General features: G+C 43.2%; 1 protein-coding gene across 4 annotated transcripts; it reads right to left on the bottom strand.

Moving 5' to 3' along the window:
- Positions 1-866: 866 nt before the first annotated feature.
- On the bottom strand, positions 867-22,813 carry LOC127632332 (protein FAM126B-like). 4 transcript variants are annotated; one of them, XM_052110864.1, is made up of 13 exons: positions 22,586-22,813; positions 16,397-16,529; positions 15,717-15,801; positions 15,400-15,504; positions 14,036-14,215; positions 13,870-13,950; positions 12,924-13,039; positions 9,866-9,961; positions 9,516-9,632; positions 6,217-6,304; positions 4,177-4,327; positions 3,830-3,961; positions 867-2,141 (listed from the first exon to the last, which is right to left on the bottom strand). In XM_052110864.1, exons 3-13 carry the CDS (start codon positions 15,765-15,767, stop codon positions 1,549-1,551), a joined length of 1,710 nt encoding a protein of 569 aa, XP_051966824.1. In that variant the 5' UTR covers positions 15,768-15,801; positions 16,397-16,529; positions 22,586-22,813; the 3' UTR covers positions 867-1,548. The 4 variants fall into 4 exon arrangements, with proteins under 4 accessions (XP_051966824.1, XP_051966823.1, XP_051966822.1 ...); XM_052110863.1 differs by lacking the exons at positions 16,397-16,529; positions 22,586-22,813 and adding an exon at positions 16,031-16,132 and having other exon boundaries at positions 15,717-15,774; XM_052110862.1 differs by lacking the exons at positions 16,397-16,529; positions 22,586-22,813 and having other exon boundaries at positions 15,717-16,132.
- Positions 22,814-23,893: the final 1,080 nt, after the last annotated feature.

The following is a 23,893-nucleotide window of genomic DNA, read 5'->3' as shown; positions in this document are numbered from 1 at the left end:
TTGTGCAAAAGCTCAGTGTTGGAGCTAGGGGGTCACCAGGGGTGGCCGTGGCCAACATGGACCGAAGCCTGGCCACCCCACTCGCAATTGCTGTTTCAGTCATTTTGTGACACTATAGTAACAAGTAACCTTGTTATATTAGCATATAAATAATCAATAATCATAAAAACATTAACAACAATATGCCCCACTTCTTAAAACGATAGTTCACCCAATAATGTTAAATACTCAAATCGTTTGCTCACACTCATGCCATCCCAGATGTGTATGACTTTCTTGTGCTGAACACAAATGAAGCTTTTTATGTAGGTCCATGCGATGCATATAGTGACCAAAACTTTGAAGCTCCAAAACGCACTTGAAGGCAGCATAAAATGTATCCAGACGACTCCAGTGGTTTAATCCAGGTCTTCAGAAGAGATATGATAGGTGTGGGTGAGAAACAGATCAATATTTACATCCTTTTTTACTGTAAATCTCCATTTTCACTGTTCTTTTTGTATTCTTTGTGCACACTGCCACCTACTGGGCAGAGAGGAGAATTTATAGTGAAAAAAGGACTTAAATAGTGATCCGTTTCTCACCCACAAGTATCAAATCGCTTCTGAAGACATGGATTAAACCACTGGAGTCGTGTGGATTACTTTTATGCAGCCTGTAGGTCCTGTTTTCGCTTTAAAATGTTGTTACCCATTCACTAGCATTGTGAGGACCTACAGAGCTGAAATATTAATCTACAAATCTTTGTGTTATGCAGAAGAAGAAGAATTCAACATTTCTTATTGAATAACATTGTAATGCATGGCTGGTCTCTGCCGTATGACAACTATAACAAATGTAACATGCAATCTGTTTAACTGATCCTTATTTATTGCCAATATATCAAGGCCATGTCAAATGCATTTGCATGAACAGCACATTTATTCACCATTCAGCGGATAGATTCCCATTTCTGTACAAGCAATATACAATATTCTGTTAGCATACACTCCTTCTATTATACAATAATCATATACACAATTTAAAATATAAACTTGTTCCAAAATACAACATATACCATGTTTTTATTTCACATTGAGGCGGTCCACACAAGTTATGGTGGGGTGGAGAGCAGTGAAATGGAAGATTTCTTCAGGACGTCCTGCAGCTGGGCTCTTTGGATCATGCATCGGTTCTGAAGTTCATTGCTGTGATACAGTAACACGTTTATTGTTCTTCTTAAAATAACACCATGTTGTTATTGTATGTTTGTTTGGCACATTTCAAACAGTCTCTGTTTATGTGCACTTCTGAGCATGTCCACTAGGGGAAGCATTGTGCAAAACACCCATTTCCTCCTCGCCACACAACCAAGTGCCTATTGCAGAGGTAAAAGTGTGAGCACATGTGTGCACCCAGATTCACACGAGCAAAGTACACGCATGTCTGCAACCTCTCATTCACACAGACAACATGCTTATATGCATTACGTGTGCATGTTAAACATTTCTGCAGCTTCTCTCTCTCCCACACTCATGCGCACACACAGACAAGCCTTGCAACATCATCCTACACCTGTGATATAATCTGCATATTAAAACTGGATGATCGAGACTGTTTAGACAAAGGGCTTCCAGAGGAGAATGGACGTCCAGGGGAGAGGAGACCCTGGCTCCTTGCGGCACCCCCAAGACACTCTCCTTGCAAGCTGACTGCTGACAGATAGTGCGCTCTATCTGCACTGAGACTACCCAGCGACAGGCCATCTGTGGGCCCCAATGAGCCGCTCAGGCCTGTACAGTCCAAGGACTTGGTAGAAGACGTGCTGCCAGTTTTGGGTGGTGGACAAGCGAAAGGAGGGATGTAATGGGGGTCCAGAAAGCGCCTCGGGGCACTGGGACTCGGGCTACGACTGCTCTCTGCAGTGCGGAGGCTGACGGCAGGGCGAGGGGATTGGTGGCGTTGGTGGAGGCTTCGGAGGGCGGCTCTAGTTTCGTCCGGCGTGCTCTTGCTCTGCCTGGCTCCTGGATCCCGGGAAGGTCGAACTCCTGTTGCGATCCAGTCACGTTTCACACTGCTGGGCTGACTGCTGCTGGAAGCCTCAGAGGAGAAGCCTTCATCTGGGTCAAAAGAGTCCTCTCCACAGCTCACGCCATCTGCATCTATAACACGAAGAGTGGCAGAAAGGGAAACCGAGGCCAAGAAAACAAAGCAGGGTTTAGTGAAATATTCTGGGTTTAAGTTAAGCTTAATTGGCAGCATTTGTGGCATAATAGTGCACCATTACCACGAAAATAAAGTTTGACTCGTCCCTCCTTTTCTTAAAAAAAAAAAGCACAAATCTGGGTAACAGTGAGACACTTACAATGGAAGTCAATCGCTACAACTTCGTTGTCCTGGCAACCAGTGTCAGAAATGATCTTTTCCATAAAATGTAATGAACTTCAAATCATATTTGATGTGATTGTGTGTATGAATAGCATTAGAATAGAATATTAAGAACTATATCAGATGTTGTAAATGAAACTATATATTACGAGGGCATTTTTGGCCATAATATTTTGAATTTCAGGGGCATTTTTGTAACTTTTGGTGGCATTTTTGCCCCGAGCCTCCCTTAATTTCTGGAGTCTGACTATTTTGGTGATATAGTGCCATAAACCCTAAAACAATGAAGATTTTAAAAACTATACAGCTCAAAAAATAGAGAGAGATTTACGAGCAGCTGTCCGACACCTGTGTGTGTTTGTCTTTTGGTTTAGTTCTTCATTAAACTATTATTTATATTGTCAAGTCGGTTCTCTTCTCTCCTCCTTCCATTAATCCCTTTACACTGGTGCCGAAATCCGGGAAGGAGGAGGGATGCGCTGTAGTGGAGTTCTCGCCGCTACCATCCACCCCAAAGGAGCAGCCGCGGCCAACTGCCGGAGGATGGAGGAGCCCAGCCGTCTTGAAGCGGAGGAATGGCCGCCAACCACGAGGGGAGGAGGGGCTCCCAACCAACCGCTTGGAGCAGTTACTGCTGCCAGGGCCGGGGGTGACCCCTACCGTCCACCAAAAACACAGTGGAGCGTTCCGTCCGCCAGGGGCCGGAGGACTGCCACCGATCCGCCCAGGGAGGTGCGGCTGTCGCCCATTAGAGGGCGGAGGAGTGGCCGGGGACCAAGCTACGGCGTATCAGAGAACAGGCGAGTAAGTGTTTTTTTTTTCCTCTCTCTCCCACTGCCGCTCTGTGTTGGCCTTTTCTTCTCTTTTTAAACATTTAGTTAATTTGGCACGACCGCCGTTACAGCTAGATGGGGATAACCTGCCGGCAGATGGGGCAAATGAGGGTGAGGGGACTTCATGCCAGGGGCTCCCCGGCCTGAGAGAACGGGGGAGGAATGTGGCAGAACGGAGGGTGTGGCCAGGTCCTGATTCTACACACCCGGCCCCTAATCAGGCTAATCAAGCCTCCGAGAGGGATAAAGGCCGACTGGAGACAGCAGTGTGACAGAGAGAAAGATTTACGGGCAGCTGCCCGACACCTGTGTGTGTTTGTGTCTTTTGAAAGAAGTCAAAGTCTTCATCTTCGTGGAAAATTTGATGTAGTGTTAAGATGAACTTACTAACGCTCTTGCAAGCACTACAAAATGTAGGCATCAATTATCACAATACAACGCTTGTTCTAACACCAATAGATAAACGTTAAAAGTCTGCGTAGCTCAACCAGGGAACAAACACTGGTCACATGCACGAAGGGGGTATTCCTGGTACTGAGGTGAGTTCTGTCTAATATTTAGACAAATAAACACGTCCTACTGGGCTGGGCTTGATGTCTGGATTCTCTAACGGGTAAGATCTTTCTAACCCCCTTGCGAAGTTAGGTGAATGGAGCACTTGATCCGCCCACATGGCAAAGGACTGGCTGGTTTCTCCGGGGGAGTGTATTGGCTGGGGATGGAGGAGTAGAATTCGGCCGTGGATGTGAAATCAAAACAATCTGTTGTGAAGACAGTGAGTAAGCTCAATATGTTGCTCACATAGGGATCATTTCAAAGAGAAACGGGGCTACGACAATGGGGACTTAATGTTAGCATTCCTCTATATAAGGGAAAGAATAACACAACAAACAACCGAATGAAAAAGGCAAATGAAAGGAGTCAATTACAGGTGTTTGTATGCCAGCTTGTGGGTTGGCATATTGAGCGTGCATACCCTCTCGTTTCCAGCGAAGGCGGCGAATGGAGGCGGCAGTGACAGCTGCCTGTGAAATACATCTACCAGCAGGTGTTACTTCAACTTCAAGAAGGTTCCTCGAGCCCTCCGGAGGCCGGGACGGAAGTGAACGACTAATTGCATTTGCCACCTGAGAATTAGAGATAAATATAACAGGTGAAATGCATTACAATATCCCTTTAACATTATAACTGAAACTTTATTATTCAAAAGCCTACATGCATGGGGTAACACTTTATAATAACTGCACTGTGTAAAGTATTTGTAAAGCATTAGTTCATAGTTAATTCAGTATTTATAAATCATTGTTCCTACATTGTTCCTCTCGATCTACCGGTCAATTTTTGTTCCTACCCTCACCTATGGTCATGAAGGCTGGGTCATGACCGAAAGAACTAGGTCGCAAGTACAAGTGGCCGAAATGGGCTTCCTCAGAAGGGTGGCGGGCTTCTCCCTTAGAGATAGGGTGAGGAGCTCAGTCATCCGTGAGGAGCTCGGAGTACAGCCACTGCTGCTTTGCGTCGAAAGGAGCCAGTTGAGGTGGTTTGGGCATCTGGTAAGGATGCCCCCTGGGCGCCTCCCTAGGGAGGTGTTTAAGGTACGTCCAGCTGGGAGGAGGCCTCGGGGAAGACCCAGGATTAGGTGGAGAGATTACATCTCCACACTGGCCTGGGAACGCCTCGGGGTCCCCCAGTCAGAGCTGGTTAATGTGGCTCGGGATAGGGAAGTTTGGGGCCCCCTGCTGGAGCAGCTGCCCCTGCGACCCGACTTCGGATAAGCGGTTGAATATGGATGGATGTTCCTACATTACATTAATAGCCTATATACACACACATAGCAGTCAGAAGTGTACATACACTTTAGCCAAATACATTTAAACTCAGTTTTTCACAATTCCTGACATTTAATCGTAGAAAACATTCCCTGTCTTAGGTCAGTTGGGATCACTACTTTATTTTAAGAATGTGAAATGTCAGAATAATATTTCAGCTTTTATTTCTTTCATCACATTCCCAGTGGGTCAGACGTTTACACACACTTTGTTAGTATTTGGTTGCATTGCTTTTATATTGTTTAACTTGGGTCAAACATTTTGGGTATCCTTTTACAAGCTTCTCATAATAAGTTACTGGAATGTTGTCCCAATCCTCCAGACTGATCTGGTGTAACTGAGTCAGGTTTGGGATTGAGGTCAGGGCTTTTTGATGCCCACTCCAATACCTTGACTTTGTTGTCCTTAAGCCATTCTGCCACAACTTTGGAAGTATGCTTGGGGTCAGACCCATTTGCAACCCAGCTTTAAATTCCTGGCTGATGCCTTGAGATGTTGCTCCAATATAGCCACATGCAAGCCGAAGATCACCCCCCGCAACATGATGCTGCCACACCCATTCTTCACAGTTGGGATGGTGATCTTCGGCTTGCAAGCCTCACCCTTTTTCCTCCAAACATAACAACGGTCATTATGACCAAACAGTTCCATTTTTGTTTCATCAGACCAGAGGACATTTCTCCAATAGTAAGACCTTTCACCCCATGTGCACTTGCAAACTGTAGTCTGGCTTTTTTTTTATAGCGGTTTTGGAGCAGCCCCCTGGTAGTCAAGGGCCCCTGGGCACTGGCCACATTGTCCCGGTCAGTAATGGGATTTTCAGTTTGCAATAATGTATGTAGAGTAACGTTCATTCTATGAGACCAGGTTGCCTTAATAAGTAGTTTAATAAGGATGCTTATATTATATAAACTTAACAAACAACTTTATAAACAGTAAATATATAAGAGGTACATACAATTTGTATTTAGCCAATCAATGTAGGAACAATCATTTATAAATTATGAATTAACTATAAACTAATGCATTACAACTCATTTGTAATGTAGTTATAACAAAGAGTTACCACCATGGGGAACCCCAAAACTCCCACTTCACCAGTTCATTCCAATTAATTTGTCCCAAGTTTACTGTAACCAATGTATTTTGCATAATCCATTTAGGTGTAGACAGCTGCCAATGTTTACCAGTAATGGCTGGGCATGCAGGTCTAGCTGTGCTCGGTAGAGGATATCGTCCAACGCTTCCCTCCCCAGATCCCACTGCCCATTATAACTGAGTTAATGGGAGAGAGTATTATCAAGCAGGTGAGATCATTAGCAGATCAATTAAACAGTTAATTGTTTACAGAACAAAAGGAGGTACCGTGTTGATTCATATATTTTTAACAAATAATCAAAAAGCTCTCAGAATGAGAAAATGGCAAACTAGATTTACCAGTGCTTGCAAGGCAGCAAAAGAACAGTGTTAAAGGTTAAGTTTGAGTTTATGGGTGCTTTCACACTTTATTCGATCAATTGGACCGAATCAGAGTTTGTTTCCTTCGCCCTCCTGCTACCTCTGCTGGTCTCTGTTCAGATCTGATTATTTGGGTCAAAACATGGTCCGATTACATCCTCAACATGAGTATAAGTATTCATCGTTTTGGTTTTACCAACAAAAGTTCACATGCACAGAACGGCACTCGTGATTGTCTGCCATGGATGTATTGATTGTGAAATGGTGCGATGAATATTATTATTAGCGTTTGTCTGCAGCGAGCCCGCAGATGCATTGCAAGAGATTTACATTTACATTTATGCATTTGGCAGACGCTTTTATCCAAAGTGACTTACAGAGTCCTTATTACAGGGACAATCCCCCCGGAGCAACCTGGAGTTAAGTGTCTTACTCAAGGACACAATGGTGGTGGCGCTGTGGGGCTTGAACCAGCAACCTTCTGATTACCATATTACCAGTTATGTGCTTAGACCACTACACCACCACCACTCCACCAAGAGATGTGAAGAATGTGAGCTGCTCTCTGAAGGGGATTTATTTGGAGACAAGCGGGTATGAGAAATTTATTATACCAAAATAATTGCGATCGTGAACATGCAAAGCACGATTGCATTCATCTTCCGTCTTTCGGATAAAACGTTAAATCCTGACTCTCCGTGGTCATTAAAAATCCCAGGGCACTTTTCGTCAAGAGTAGGGGTAACCCTGGTGTCCTGGCCAAATTCCTCCCATTGGCCCTTCTCAATCATGGCCTCCTAATAATCCCCATCAATGTCATTGGCTCTATCACTCTACTCTCTCCTCTCCACCAATAGCTGGTGTGTGGTGGGCTTCTGTTGCATCATCCAGGAGGATGCTGTACACTGGTGGTGGTCGAGGAGATTCCCCCTATACTATGTAAAGCGCTTTGAGGGACTAGAAAAGCGCTATATAAATGTTAGGAATTATTAATATGATCTCAGTAGTGAACCTTACTGGAGTTCACATGAACTGTACTCCACGCCACCTTCAAACGGAATCATTTGTGGTTCTAGGTGCGCACACCAGAGTTTGGGAAAACAGCGTTCACATCATCCGGACGGGCCGAACTTTGACGTCATTCGAGCCCAGGTGCGCACCAGAAGTGCTAGTGTGAAAGCACCCTGAACCTCTGGTTTGGCCACCTTAACAATGCTGGCTAAAGAGAGATTTAATTGATGCAAAAAAGAAAAAATAACAATTTAGTATGCAAATAGATGCAAGAAAGACCACACAGTATACAGGATGCAACCATTATGATAACTGTCGGTTACATTTAGGCCACATCCACACTAACACATTTAAAAATGCATTTATTTCGCTACATTTACTCAATGGAGACTTTAGAGAATGCTCCCCACAATAAACATTATTTTGGAAAAGAATGAGGTTTGGAAACTGAAAACAGAGATTGTTTGGTTTCTTTTTCCAGCTTTAATGGTTTAATGTGGACAAGGCCTTAAAATGTCAAATTCTACAAATAGAATAAAATTGTATAAAGTTCACAAAAACAGATGGCACATGTAAGGCTGAAAATATACACCATGTTTGAATGGAGTCTGCGTATTAAGCGGCTCAGGCTGAATTAATTGCAGAAGTATAATACTTAAGGTTTTGGCGGTTTCAGACCAATTTAAACAAAATATTTGATGACTATTTTTTATTTGTTTATTTATTTTTGATTATCTCCCCAATTTGGAACGGCCAATTCACAACGTGCTCTAAGTCCTCGTGGTGTTGTAGTGACTCGCCTCAATCCGGGTGGCGGAGGACGAATCTCAGTTGCCTCCGCGTCCGAGACCGTCAATCCGTGCATCTTATCACGTGGCTTGTTGAGCGCGTTACCGCGGAGACGTAGCACATGTGGAGGCTTCACGCTATTCTCCGCGGCATCCACGCACAACTCGCCACACGCCCCACTGAGAGCGAGAACCACATTAGGCCGACCACAAGGAGGTTACCCCATGTGACTCTACCCTCCCTAGCAACCGGGCCAATTTGGTTGCTTAGGAGACCTAGCTGGCGTCACTCAGGGTGACTCCATGGATGATAGTCAACGTCAATACTCGCTGAGCTACCCAGGCCCTCATATTTGATGACTATTAAAAATGGCTGGTTATTGATACAGACTTCCCGCTACGATTCTGTTTCTCAAGCTCTCGACTCATTATCGATTCATATGGGTGTATTTCAGTCATTACGTCCCTTTTGCTGACATATGAAAGAAATTCTCTCCCAGCTAATTCTGTTAAATATACAGGGGGCCTTCTAACTAGGTACATTACGAAAATATAAATGTTACTAATTGTATTTTATTCGTTTTTCATCATTTTGGCTTTTATCCATGTTTATAATCAATAAATAAGACATTATAATTCATATATTCTTTTTGTGTTACATGTTTATTGTTTAATTACATAATTTGTACCATTTACAAGTTTTTACATTGGTTTGTTGAACATGCACTAAAACTGGTACTGTCTCTTTAAGAAAACCGGCAGTTGTGTAGAGAGCATGAGTAGATGTTAACAAGAGAGACTTGAATAGCTTCATCTCATCCGTGCCATGCATGATAACAATTAAAAAAAAGTTTTTATAAACAACTGATTGTATATAACAGGAAGGATATTAAGAGAGACATTATTTAATTAAAAATGGGTCGCGTGGATCTCGACTTTTACTCTCAATACGCAGTGAAAGGATCTCGCTGCTGAATACTCCACCACTATACTAAACAATCACTGGTTATTAAATATTTTGGCTAATTTCATGATGCTGTGAGCTGCCAATAAGCTCCGTTTAACATTTTGTTTTTATTATAACATTATCATCATTAAATCTCTTTTGCAGAATTCTGCAGATTTTCCCACAAATGTCAGCAGACTCCATCTGGGCCTGGCATTTAGAGAGAGCTAGTGGGATGTCAACAAGACCGAAAAACAGACTTGAGCTCTTGCTCTGAACTTACATGGCATGATAAACAGCAGTCAGCATCTGCACCATGAACTCCGGCTCCAGACGCACGCGGTTACGCGGCTCCTTCCACGACTTCTGCAGCTGCCGTGGGTAACCGCTCACACATAGCCTGAGAAACGAAAGAGTTTGAGAGTCATTAAAAACCTGTTAATTTGAATGTCTGTATGCTAATGCTGTGACCATCCACTGAAGACCTTTGCTCTTTCTCTCTCTCTCTCTCTCTCTGCTTACTCAAGTAAAAACTCACGGCAAGCAAGATGGTTGAGAGAGAGAGAGAGAGAGAGAGAGAACACAAAGACAGGCCTTTAGCAGTAAAGACAACGTCCACATCTTCTCTCTTACCGTATGCTCATTCTGCAAGTGGACTGGTGGGAGGACGCAGGCATGTAGACCACGGCTGAGTTGTAGCAGAGCAATAGAAAAGATAGCACCTGAAATCTGCAGGAATATGCACACACTGTTATCGAAGCCCCCTGACGCATGATTTTACTTCAACAAATCAGACAGTCGTACTGCATCTAGCTGGTGGAGCAGCTAATATCAAATCTCACTATATTTGCCTAGGTCTCACAGGCCTGACACTCCAACAGCGGTTTAAGGAAATAAAAATGCTGAGGCTTTAAAAACCTGTGGAAAGTAATGGCGGAGTCAAAGCAATAAAACTGTCCGGTAGGCAAAAGCACGATCAACCAAACCACCAGAAATATACCTAATATTAAACCTAGTTTTTCAGAATTAAGCTGCAAGAATAAATGATTGTAAACCCTAATATAAACATTTTGGGGCGTGGCTTGTAGTGCCCCCTATGGATGAATTTGGGCCATTCTTGGTACCTGTTGGCCAGTAGTATCAATGTGCCAGTTTAGAAAATGTTTGACCAGTGATTTTTTGAGATATTGGGTAGCAAGGAGAATAATAATAATAATTATAAAACCGTCAATAACAATAGAATCTAATGATGACATGATAATTGATATATATATATATATATATATATATATATATATATATATATATATATCAAAAATGTAATGCAAAAATATGTTGTTTTGAAATGCAAAAAACAAAAGTGCAAAAATATATTTCAAAATATATATATTTAGTTTTTTGCATTTGAAAACAACAGAACTCACATTTTACATGTATGTTCTGTATATGATGAAACATTACAAATGCACACAATGTAAATGTTGGGCAAATCTACAGAAATGTCTACCACATCATGAAAAAATTCAACATTTTAACCAAAGGGAAAAAAAGCCCTTTTAAATTCTGTATTACATCGGTAAAATGGATAATGGATAATACCATCCAGACCATTAGAGGGCGCCGCTTGCTCACGCAGTGCTGACTGAAGCAGTAAAATGCAGCCTTTTAAGGTTTCCGTAATCATGCAAGGCAATATTGCGATTACAATCATGCAGCATTAATGAATATCATACCAATGTCTCAGAAATTCGTCTGCTGGTATCAAAGCATTTTGGACAGTTTTGCCTTATCATGTTATCAGCACCTTAGGCGAACGAAGCCGGCGTTTATACTACGTGCAACATTGTTTTAAAATGAGTTTGTTGAGGGTGATGTAACAGTGTTTAACATACTGCTTCTTCTTTGCTTTATTAAACTTGTCACAGAGCCCCTTTCACTTTTGTCGACAATTTATTTGAATTATTTTTATAAAAACTCCAATCTCTCTCCATGCATTTGTCATGGCCTTGCTGTCTTTGATGAATTTTTGCTAATAATCGTGTAAAAAAAGTATACATCTGCACAATCTCTGAGAGACGGACTACAAAATTGTCGATTTTAACGATTGCAACCTAGTTAACAACTCCTCAGCATGCACAAGCAATTGTGAATAAAAAGAGTCATGTCATGTCCAAACGTGGTCTCCTGATATTGGCATTGATCGTACTTGGCATCAGAACAAAAGGAAAAAACACTTTAAAGTCAGAAGTTTACATGCACTTAGGTTGAAGTCATTGAAAGTCATTTTTTAACCACTCCACAGATTTAATATTAGCAAACTATAGTTTTATTGTATCTACTTTGTGTATGACACGATTAATTGTTCCAACAATAGTTTACAGACCGATTGTGTCACTTTTAATTGACTATATCACAATTCCAGCGGGTCAGAAATGTACATTCAGTAAAATGTAAAGCCTTTAGACAATTAGCTTCTTATAGGCTAATTGGAGTCAATTGGAGGTGTACCTGTGGATGTTTTTTTAAGGTCTACCTTCAAACTCAGTGCCTCTTTGCTTGACATCATGGGAAAATTAAAAGAAATCAGCTAAGACCTCTGAGAAAACAGTTGTGGACCTCCACAAGTCTGGTTAATCATTGGGAGCAATTTCCAAACACCTGAAGTTACCACGTTAATCTGTACAAACAATAGTACACAAGTATAAACACCATGTGAACACACTGCCATCATACCGCTCAGGAAGGAGACACATTCTGTCTCCTAGAGATGAACGTAGTTTGGTGTGAAAAGTGCAAATCAATCCCAGAACAACAGCAAAGGACCTTGTGAAGATGCTGGAGGAAACAGGTAGACGAGTATCTAGATCCACAGCAAAACGAGTCCTATATCGACATAACCTGAAAGGCTGCTCAGCAAGGAAGAAGCCACTGCTCCAAAACCACCATATAAAAGCCAGACTACAGTTTGCAAGTGCACAAGGGGACCAAAATCTTACTTTCTGGAGAAATGTCCTCTGGTCTGATGAAACAAAAATGTTCCTTTTTGGCCATAATGACCATCGTTATGTTTGGAGGAACACCGTCCCAACCGTGAAGCATGGGGGTGGCAGCATCATGTTGTGGGGGTGTTTTGCTGCAGGAGGGACTGGTGCACTTCACAAAACAGATGGCATCATGAGGAAGGAAAATGATGTGGATATATATTGAAGCAAAATCTCAAGACTCTGCCAGGAAGTTAAAGCTCGGTCACAACAGCGTCTTCCAAATGGACAATGACCCCAAGCTATCCTCCAATGTTGTGGCAAAATGGCTTAAGGACAACAAAGTCAAGGTATTGTGGTGTGGCCATCACAAAGCCCTGACCTTAATCCCAAACCTGACTCCAGTTCGGTCTGGAGGACTGGGACAACATTCCAGCAGCTTCCTGTGAGAAGCTTGTGGAAGGATACCCAAAACATTTGACCCAAGTTAAACAATTTAAATGCAACCAAATACTAACAAAGTGCATGTAAACTTCTGACCCACTGGGAATGTGATGAAATAAATAAAAGCTGCAATAAATCATTCTCTCTACTATTATTAATGCCCTAACAATTATAGAGACTCCACTCATAAAAAGCCATTTTTATCACAATTTTAGTTTATTCCAGTTTTCCCATAACTGTGGGAACCCTGTAAGAAATAACAGCACCTATTCTGTGAGGTGAACATCTCTCTCTGGGACAGCAGGCCGCTGTAGACCACCCCGATGAGGTCATGCTGGTACAGGGCTCCCTCGGTTAACGCCATGGTACCCAGACTGGATGGCTGCATTAAAAAAATAAACATCAGAGCACTTGGCTTTAATTAGGAATTAATTTACAGCAAGTCCCACATTCAACAATTGTATACAAGTGTGATGAATGTTATGTTTGTGCAAGACTTCCATTAAATGGAGTGGTGGTGGTGTAGTGGTCTAAGCACATAACTGGTAATCTGGTAATCAGAAGGACACTGGTTTGAACCCCACAGTCACCACCATTGTGTCCTTGAGTAAGGCACTTAACTCCAGGTTGCTCCAGGGGATTGTCCCTGTAATAAGTGCACTGTAAGTCGCTTTGGATAAAAGCGTCTGCCAAATGCATAAATGTAAATGTAAATGGAACCAGGGGCGCAACTACCCATTTTCGAGGATGTATGCGACACCTACATTGGTGCACCCCACGTTTCGCCCTCCGGGGAGGAGTGTTGTCCCCATTGAGCCCCCTTAGTGTAAGCAGCGCCCTCCTTTACATGGCGTTGCATTCTGTGTATGGTTTTAGTGCCTCTGAATGGAAGTATTAAAGAATTAAGAGGTGCTTTCTGAACTACTATTGGTCATATGGAGGGTTGGGAGCTTTTGAAAACCCCTAAAACAATGTAACTCTAGTATGTAACTCATCTCGCACTGCATCACTTGCAGAGAGCCAAAGGACCTGTCAAATCTATAGAGTTCTGCTCCATCGTAGAGACTTGGTGGTGGGATCTTTTGACTTGGGCCTGTAATCATCCCCCTATCAACGACCCAGAAAGTCCAGACACTGACACCTTGTGTGTTTGAGACATCATGTGCAATAAAGGGCTGATTAACAGGCGTGTGTATTTTGCAGTGAAGGTACCTCGTGGTATATTGAAGGCTTGGAGAGTGTCGGTATAGTGAATGACATTAGCTTGCCATTTCCTTTGCCATCCACAATTTCCTGTCCCGCAGAAAACAGGAGGTGTGTCATGTGACTGTATTTCAATCAGCTTTAGACACTGCAAACTCAATCACCAATCTCTCACCAGGTTATAGATGCCCAACAGCAGTGCTTCCACGCAGCCATTGCGATGGCGCTCTCTACAGGCTGAATGATGCAAATACACCCCAATGAGTTCAGGCAGGAACTGCAGGGTAAACCGACGTAATCCCTCCTCTGATCTCCGGTACAGCTCAAACAACTGGTGACACACTGGAGCTAGTAGCTAGAGAGAGAAGGAGAACAAAATAGATAGTGACCCAAAGCCAAAGAGACTGAAAATTAACCCATTTACGTTCCTAAAGACCCCATGAAATGGTTTGACAAGCACAGGTTTATATCCTTTGTTGAGGTACTTCTTGCTGAAACTGGGGCATAACAACATATTATGGTGCTCACCCTCATTCTCTCATCATTTACTCACCTTCATGCCATCCCAGATGTATATGAACTGCATTTGTGTTCTGCTGAAGAAAGACAATTTTTAGTAGAATATCTCAGCTCTGATGGTCCATACAATGCAAGTGAATGGTGACCAGACATATTTAGCTCCAATAATCACATTGAACACATAAAAGTAATCCATAATACACCAGTGCCTTCAGAAGCGATATGATAGGTGTTATTTAAGGATAAATGTAAAATTTAAATCTACACTTTAACTTCAGATATGAAAGTGAAACTAAACAGGCACCAGATGTGACTTTCAGATGTAAAAGTAAAAGTGGAGATTTAGAGAAACAAGGTTTCTAACCAAACCTATTATATCACGTCTGAAGATATGGATTAAAACAAGTGTCATATGGATTAATTTTATGTTTCCTTTTTGCGCTCTTTGGAGCTACAAGGTTCTGGTCACCATTCACTCGCATTGTTTGGACCTACAGAGCTGAGATATTCTTTTAAAAATGTTCATTTGTGTTCTGCAGAAGAAAGAAAATCATACACGTCTGGGATGGCATGAGGGTGAGTAAATGATGAGAGAATTTTAATTTTTGGGTGAATTAACCCTTTAAGTGAATAGCTTTTTTTGACATAAAGTATCTAGATCCACAGCAAAATTAGTCCTATTAGGAGGGACTGATGCACTTCACAAAATAGACGGCAACATGAGAAAGGGAAAGTATGTGGATATATTGAAGCAACATCTCAAGACATCAGCCAGGAAGTTAAAGCTCAGCCGCAAATGGGTCTTCCAAATGGACAATGACCCCAATTTACGTCACACAGTCATGAACCATGATTTGCTACTTGCTATTACTGGTCAGTTGCATATAGTGCTATAGGAACGGGACAGTCTCATTCTAGAGAGCATTTTATTGGACAAACATCTTCACCCAACAAAAGACCATTTGACAGGAAATCATCCATAAAATTCCTGATTAAAACACAAATTTGCCCTCATCTTACATCACTGCTGGGCTGCTCCCGTATAACAGCATACAGCGCAGGAACCAGAGCTTTCTTAAGATGCAGACTGGCAGCATAGCTTTGGATTTGCTCATCAGGTAATGTCTATAAAAGGAGAAATGGCAGTTGGCATGATTGAGCAGTCTCAACATGATACAACGAAGTGAAAAATATTACTCCATTAAATTCTGAGATTACAAAACCAAACATGGTTTATGGGACATTGCACTCCGACCACTTGGGAAGGGAGGACTTAATTTGACAGAGTTATAAAAAAAACACCATATTAAATTCTGTATGGATGTTAAACCTCTCACCTTGAACTCTGAAAGCCATTCCTCCACCACCACATGCTCTGAGCAGAGCATGGTCCTCCTGAGAGACACAGATTGAAAGAAAAATCTGCAAAAATTGTAATTTGTGCAGATTATTATTGTTAGTCTTTCACCAAGATTATGTACTGGTCTGTCAATGGCAGAACACATAACTTCTTTTCTTTAAAAAGTAACAATGACACTCTGTAACAGGTAGAGGATGGGCAAGGAGGAGGTGGGAACCGGCAGAACAGTAAACATAACTGTAATGATGAACTTTAACAAACATAAACACACACACACACACACACACACACATCTCTCTCTCTCTCTCTTGAACTGGTGCCTCCGGCCGCCCCTTATCTCGCTATCCCGCTGATCAGCTGATTCAGAGCCAGCCCTGCTCATCACAGCCCGGCCATGCCCTCCTCCTCGTCACACTCCTCCCCCACCCGATTCAGGCCGGGGCGCCACCAGTCTGACTAACAACCCCCCGTCTCTGGAGGGGAGATGCTGCCAGTGGTCCACCCCGCCTCCTGTGAACCTGGGGGAGAGACGAGAGAAGACGAGAGGCGTGGGAAGAGGGAAAGGGCCAGCGGTGACACACAGATAGAGAGAGAGAAAACAACTTGCTTGCCGGCTACCGGATGCACTGTTGTTTGTGTGAAACTCGTACAGCTCACCTTACTCAGACCCAGCTCAGCAGAGTAGAGAGGGAGATATCCCGCTCAGATTCTCCATGTGTCGAGCACCGGTCAAACAGCCTGCAGATAAAAAGACGACACGCATCCCACTCAAGTCCTGAAGCTCATTCACCTGCCCAACACAGAGACAATCACGGTTACTACGGCGACTGTGTGCTCAAGTTCCGAAACGGAGTGTTTAATGGATCAAACACACACACACAGGGGTTTCTGATACAAATGCCCCATTTGGTTCTTAATACAGGACGTCGGTCATTTATCTGGGACCCTTAAAAGCATAAGCTTTGCATGCGGCGGTGTGTTTGTAGTGTAAGCGCCGTCAAAAGCAGAGGGGAAGAGTGCTATATAGGGCTGAAACGATTAGTCGCCGTTATAGTCGTTTGATGTCATTTAACGTAACATGAGATCACATTAAACTCTAGTGATGATGTGCGAGAGCAGCACTGCAGTTCACGACTGACTGAGGAGAGGAAGAATTACTCCGATCACAGTCCAGATGCACTCGAAACTTTCCAGACAGCTTCAGATGATGTAGATCGCAAAGTACGAGGGAATTATAATGCAAAAATAGAAAGTAAGTAAATACAGAAGCATTCTCGTTGTGGAATAAATGGAGCCGGACCTCTTTAAAGGAAACACCCCGACATTACATCTTACATGCAGTTATATTTAATGTGTTATAGCTTATTAAAGATCAAATAATATGGATGCGGATCATGTAAATAACTACAAACTCCGAAACTGGCATTTCTCTGTGCGGTCAGCACCTCTTCTGTGAGTCGCGTGAAGTGTCGTGCACACTTAAAGCAGCTAGATTATAACATGATGGCTCGAGACTTATTGAATCATAATATATGTGACACTGTGCATTTATTATCGTGAAGACAACTGGCAATACGCAGCTTTAATAATAAGACCGAGTTTGTTTTTTTGCGAGTTAAAGAAGAATTCAGCTTTCAGGATTCAGGCCGAGAGGCGCCACCTTCAGGAAGACACATTTGTCTCGCATAGAAAACCATTTTTTAGCCAAATCACCACTTGGACGACAAGTTTCAATTAGTAAAATGAGATATTCAATACATCAACAACTTTTATCACTTCAAAGAACATGCAAATGTTTAAGTTTGCAAGGCTTAAATAATAGGACCTGATGACATTTTTCTTTTTTCTGAATTCCATGTTTAAAAGACATGTTCAGCCGTGGTAAGACACAGCACCTGGTCATTGGGAGGAGGGGTGGTCTTCCTCGCCACCACGTCGTTCTGTGCTTCAAACCTAGTGTAGAAGTCGTTCAGCGCATCTGGAAGGGATGCATCTATGTCACAGGCAACTGATGTTGTCCTGTAGTTGGTGATGGCCTGGACGCACTGCCACATGCGCCGCATGTCGCCGCTGTCCTGGAAGTGACTGTGGATTCTCTGAGCGTGTGTGCACTTTGCCTCTCTGATGACCTGGGACAGTTTGGCACTCGCTGTTCTTAGGGCAGCCTTGTTGCCTGCTCTGAAGGCGGAGTCTTTTTTTAAAATAAAAAATATGACTCTCTTTCCTAGCATTTGTCTCACGCAGGTGCAAAGTCCACTTGGTGCTAGTCCACATATATATTTTGATTTGGCACAATGCCCTTCCTGATGCCTGGGGGACTCTCATTCACACACATACGGGGCAATTTAGAGTCTCCAATTCCAGTCAGGTCTCCTAAGCAACCAAATTGGCCCGGTTGCTAGGGAGGGTAGAGTCACATGGGGTAACCTCCTCGTGGTTGCGATTAGGGGTTCTCGCTCTCAATGGGGCGTGTGGTGAGTTGTGTGTGGATCGTGGAGAGTAGCATGAGCCTCCACATGCTACGAGTCTCCGCGGTGTCATGCACAACGAGTCACGTGATAAGATGCATGGATTGACGGTCTCATGGTGCGTTCAGAACAGAGGCGTCAAGAGAGTCAAATCGACCAGAAGTCATTCATTTTCTATGGCAGCCAGCGTCTCTCCACGGCGCGTCCGTGGCCGGCACGGTTTGGGCTTTGTGGGCGTCAGAGGAAAGTTATAGTGCTGGCAATATTATGGTAATGAGCTTTGACGCGGTTCGGCAGCAAACTATTGGAATACTGAAGTGCTCCGCTCTAGCGAAGTCTAGAGAACACAACAGTGTAAATTTCGGTTCCCACCAAACAATCGTTTCGCAGACAAAATGGAGGTGAAACTAATTATTGCCGTGGCGGTTTTATGGATGTTTTGCGGCCCCTTTAAAAATAGTTAAAAACCACAAAACCAGCATTCCGAACGAACATTGCCGCCCATTTCAACTACGTCAAGAGCGTCCATGAATCTTCAATAGCGTCGTTGTCAGGGCAGCCAGAGCGAATTTTGATACTCTCGCCACCTCTGGCCCAAACGCACAGTTCCTAGAAGCAGAGGCAACTGAGACTTGTCCTGCCCCACCCGGATTGAGGCGAGTAACAGCGCCACCGCGAGTTTGCAGATTTAGAGTCTCCAATTCACTTAACCTGCATGTTTTTGGACTTGTGGGGGAAACCGGAGCACCCGGAAGAAACCCATGCTAACACGGGGAGAACATGCAAACTCCACACAGAATGGCCTTAGTTGAGCAGAGACCTTCGTGTATCTCGTCTCTCGAGCTCTTCCTGCCAACTTGCAGCTATTTACGTGACCAATTGAGTCACTCTGATCGAGTCCTGAGAGCGGCTGGCCAATAGGCGAACAGTGCGGTGAGTGGTGAGGCGAGCGGTTCTCAGCGCACTGTGCAGCTATTGGCCAGACCTTGCTGTGAGGTGACAGTGCTAACCACTGAACCATTGTTACACCGTAAGGAGCTGCACGTGCTGCACGCTTCGCATTAAATGAGCGTTTCATTCCAAAAGTCATAATGTGATGTTTTTAGCGGGTCATTGCATTTCCACATCACATTGAAGCGGACAAGAGAACTGGATATTCCTTAAATGAAATCACAGGCTGCTGTGGTTTAATAATCAGACTAGGATACAACACATTTACAAGATCAACAGAAGATTTAGTGACATAGCTGTGCTGACCCGAAGGGCGAAACTCTCACACGGCCATGTGTACAAATGCATCATCCAAAATAAATGAAATCCAAAGTGAAGCATGTCAGTGTTCTGCATAACATAAACGTGTAATGTTCTGCCATAATATGTAAAATCTCAGTTTCATTGTTTAGAACTACAAAAACAGGAGCGATAAAATTTTTTAGAAGTGCAAAACAACCGTCCACCACTGAGGGTCCAGCAACATTTTGATTAAAATGTTTTAAAAATGTAGGTGTGACAAAACCCCAGTCAATGCTCGCTCCCTGATACATACACACAAACTACAGAACTTGAGTATTTAATTCTTGTTCCAAGAAAGCCCAACCTCAAGACAGGGGCAATCTGCCGGACCAAAACGGTTAGCACCGCCTGCTCTCTGACCCTTGCCATCGGGTAAGAGGATTACAAGCTTCAGTGCCAGATAATTAAGTGTATACAGCCCTTCTGAAGAGGGACGCACGGTGAGGCCTAAAATAGCCATTGAGAAAAGAGCTTAGCGCAAAGAGACATGAAGAGAAAACGAGAGCTGATTTAACTGAAGGGAGATCAAAGAAGTTAGTATTAAATGAGCATCACAAGAGACATACTACTATGATCTGGCTGTCGAATGAAGCAGGACAGAATAGAAAGGTCATTATTAAAATGGTTGTGCAAAACACTCCAAAGCCGTCTCTCACACACACACACACACACACACACACACTTGACGAGTCTGCACTGACGTGTATAAGTGACACTTAAAATCTCATACAAACCAGGAAACTCACCTCTAGGGTATAACAGTGTTTCTCCCAAAACACTAAATAGCAACAAAAACTACCAAAACACCCGTTTGTCACTATAGACTGTAAAACACCCCCGATCCATGAGATCATTGCGTGTAATGTCTCCAATAAGTGAACGGTATTTGGGGTAAAAAGCCCCCCATAAAACATTGTTTTTCTGAAGTGGGGTGAATAGATTTGTTATGCAAAATGTTCAAAGTGGGCTCGCATTGACTCAATAGAGATTATTTTGTTTATAGAATACTTGAGATGTTACAAAATGCCAAATGTGATTGAAATTAACAGGAAATGGTGCAACACTTTTTCTCGGATAAGCATTATCTTAATTTGTTACTCAAAAAAGCATCTTGCAGTCTAGCATTTAAAAAGTAGAGTATTGCGAGTATTGACGCCGACTATCACCCCTGGAGTCGCGAGTTTGAATCCAGGGCATGCTGAGAGACTCCAGCCAGGTCTCCTAAGCAACCAAATTGGCCCGGTTGCTAGGGAGGGTAGAGTCACATGGGGTAACCTCCTCGGGGTTCTCGCTCTCAATGGGGCGTGTGGTGAGTTGTGTGTGGATCGTGGAGAGTAGCATGAGCCTCCACATGCTGCGAGTCTCCGCGGTGTCATGCACAACAAGTCACGTGATCAGATGCGCAGATTGACGGTCTCATGGTGCGTTCAGAACAGAGGCGTCGAGAGAGTCAAATCGACCGGAAGTCATTCATTATCTATGGCAGCCAGCGTCTCTCCGCGGCGCATCCCTGGCCGGCACGGTTTGGGCTTTGTGGGCGTCAGAGGAAAGTTATAATGCAGGCAATATTATGGTAATGAGCTTTGACGCGGTTCGGTGGCAAACTATTGGAATACTGAAGTGCTCCGCTCTAGCGAAGTCTAGAGAACACAACAATGTATAGAATCGGGGGGTTTTTGGATGTTTTGCGGCCCCTTTAAAAATAGTTCACAAAACCAGCATTCCGAACAAACATTGCCGCCTATTTCAACTACGCCAAGAGCGTCCACGAATCTTCAATAGCGTCGTTGTCAGGGCAGCCAGAGCGAATTTTGACGCTCTCGCCACCTCTGGCCCGAACGCACGGTCAGAAGTGGTGGCAACTGAGACTTGTCCTGCACCACCCGGATTGAGGCGAGTAACAGCGCCACCATGAGGACCTACCAAGTAGTGGCAATTGGGCGTTCCAAACTGGGAGAAAAGGAGATAAAGAAAAAATTTATATTTCTTTTTTAACTGTAAATAATAAAAATGATTCTCGATACATTTTGTAACCAGAAAAAGCCCAGTTGTACCCTAATCATAGTACATAGTAAACATTTAATCTAACATATACACACCTGGATAAATGCATCCTCACTTCAACACACTAAGTGTCCTCAGCCATGTTATTCTCATTAACAAAAACCTTTTCATGAACTGCCCTACAAATCAACACTGGCATAACAGGAAAACTGAAACTAAACACATTTGCATGAACGTGAATTTAAACCTAAATCTAACCATCATAAACAAAACTAACAATCACATACAACTGATCCATAAATACATGAATTAAAAGATCAAAACTATAGTAACCCTGCTGCATCTTGTGTTTCATTCTGACAGTCAGATGCATCTCAGTCTCAATCCTGTCAAATTAGCAAAATGGTGTCTAATCTGGCCCGGGCAAATCTCTCTGCTGCACAGAATACAAATCCTTGTGTCACGATCCAGCTCCTCATGACATAAACAAAGCCGAGTTGGTTTGATTAAAGAATCACTCTGGGATGGCACGCACCACTGATTGCTGTCATTCGTCCGGTGTCACTTATGTCCTGCATCCGTGTTTTGATTTTGAGAATACACACTTCAGGCTGCTGGTTTATAGGTGTGCCACTTTGTACCGATGCATAAGATACACCCACTGGTGTTATGCCAGAAGGTGGTATAGTGCCAATGTGTGTGTGTGGTGTGAAGGTATCTGAAGCGTAGACAATTATGCATGTTTAAGTAATAAAAACAAAACAGAAACAAAAGGCCAACCCATCATGATGATAACACATAGCAATGCATATAATTTGACCTTTAGGCTTTTTTTTTAATTTCTATAGGCAGAAATGCATAGAAAGAGATGCCATGCAGAATGATGATGTTTTAAAATAAATATAAATATATGCATCTCAATACGCATTACAGTTTGTTATTTAATTATATATATATATATATACCAATCATCCCTGAATGAGCGCCATCGACTATTTTATGTGTTTTTAATGCATCCAAATCCGTTTATGTGTCCATGCACACAGTTTCCATCTAAGTGATGTTATTATGCATTACATACCAACAGGATCTGGACTCCTCCGGATGCTGCAGAGGAACACTGGAGTCCTTGCGTAAAGCTGCAATGCGCAAGTCCAATCAACGACCACCTCTGAGATCGAGCAGATCATTAATGATATTATCCCACCGGACCATTACTACGAATATCAGGGAGTCGATGGGTTAATAAGGCTTCGAGATGGTCATATAGCCATCGTGTACCTCGTCTCTCGAGCTCTTCCTGCCAACTTGCAGCTATTTACCTGACCAATTGAGTCGCTCTGATCGAGTCCTGAGAGCGGCTGGCCAATAGGCGAACAGTGCGGTGAGTGGTGAGGCGAGCGGTTCTCAGCGCACTGTGCAGCTATTGGCCAGCCGATGCGGGGGCTTGATCAGAGCAACTGTGAATAGGTGACCCGTGCTTGGGTTAAGAAAGACACGCGTCATCGATTTAAGAAAAGTAAACAAGTGCACAGCACCACGAGTTCCCTTCAGAGACACTGAAAAATTTTTTAAATGCCAGAGATTAAGTAAATACAGCAAATAGTCTGTTTGTCTACACTATCAGTCAAATACTTAGACACACCTAAACTTTTTATATCATTACTATTTTGTATGTTTTAGTATAATAGAAAAGTCACAACTATGAAGTTAAAACTTTTAGCCTTTTTTTGGCATTCTTTCAACTTTATGCAGGATACACCTGGGACAGGGGCGTTGCAATCATTTAAAAAGTGGGGGGACACAGCTGTTAGTAGGTGGCTTGTGCAAATGTAGCAATTACAGTGCAGTATTAATATTTTATGGTATATACCAATATATATTATATAAGTACTATATTAATATGTTATATACTTGGGGGCCTGGGTATCTCAGCGGGTATTGATGCTGACTATCACCCCTGGAGTCGCGAGTTCGAATCAAGGGCGTGCTGAGTGACTCCAGCCAGGTCTCCTAAGAAACCAAATTGGCCTGTGTTTTTTTTTGCCCACTTGAACCTTTTCTTTTTGCATTTTCCCACTACTTAGTAGGTCCTCCTGGTGCTCACCTCAATCCGGGTGGTGGAGGACAAGTCTCAGTTTCCTCCGCTTCTGAGACCGTCAATTTGCGCATCTTATCACATGACACCGCGGAGACTCACAGCATGTGGAGGCTCATGCTACTCTCCGCGATCCACACACAACTCACCACACGCCCCATTGAGAGCGAGAACCACTAATCACCACCACGAGGAGGTTACCCCTTGTGACTCAACCCACCTTACCTAGCAACCGGCCAATTTGGTTGCTAAGGAGACCTGACTGGAGTCTCTCCGCACGCCCTTGATTCG

The sequence above is a fragment of the Xyrauchen texanus genome, chromosome 39 (assembly GCF_025860055.1).
Source record: "Xyrauchen texanus isolate HMW12.3.18 chromosome 39, RBS_HiC_50CHRs, whole genome shotgun sequence".
Classification (NCBI taxonomy): Eukaryota; Metazoa; Chordata; class Actinopteri; order Cypriniformes; family Catostomidae; genus Xyrauchen; species Xyrauchen texanus.
This window is presented reverse-complemented; position numbering and strand designations above follow the sequence as displayed.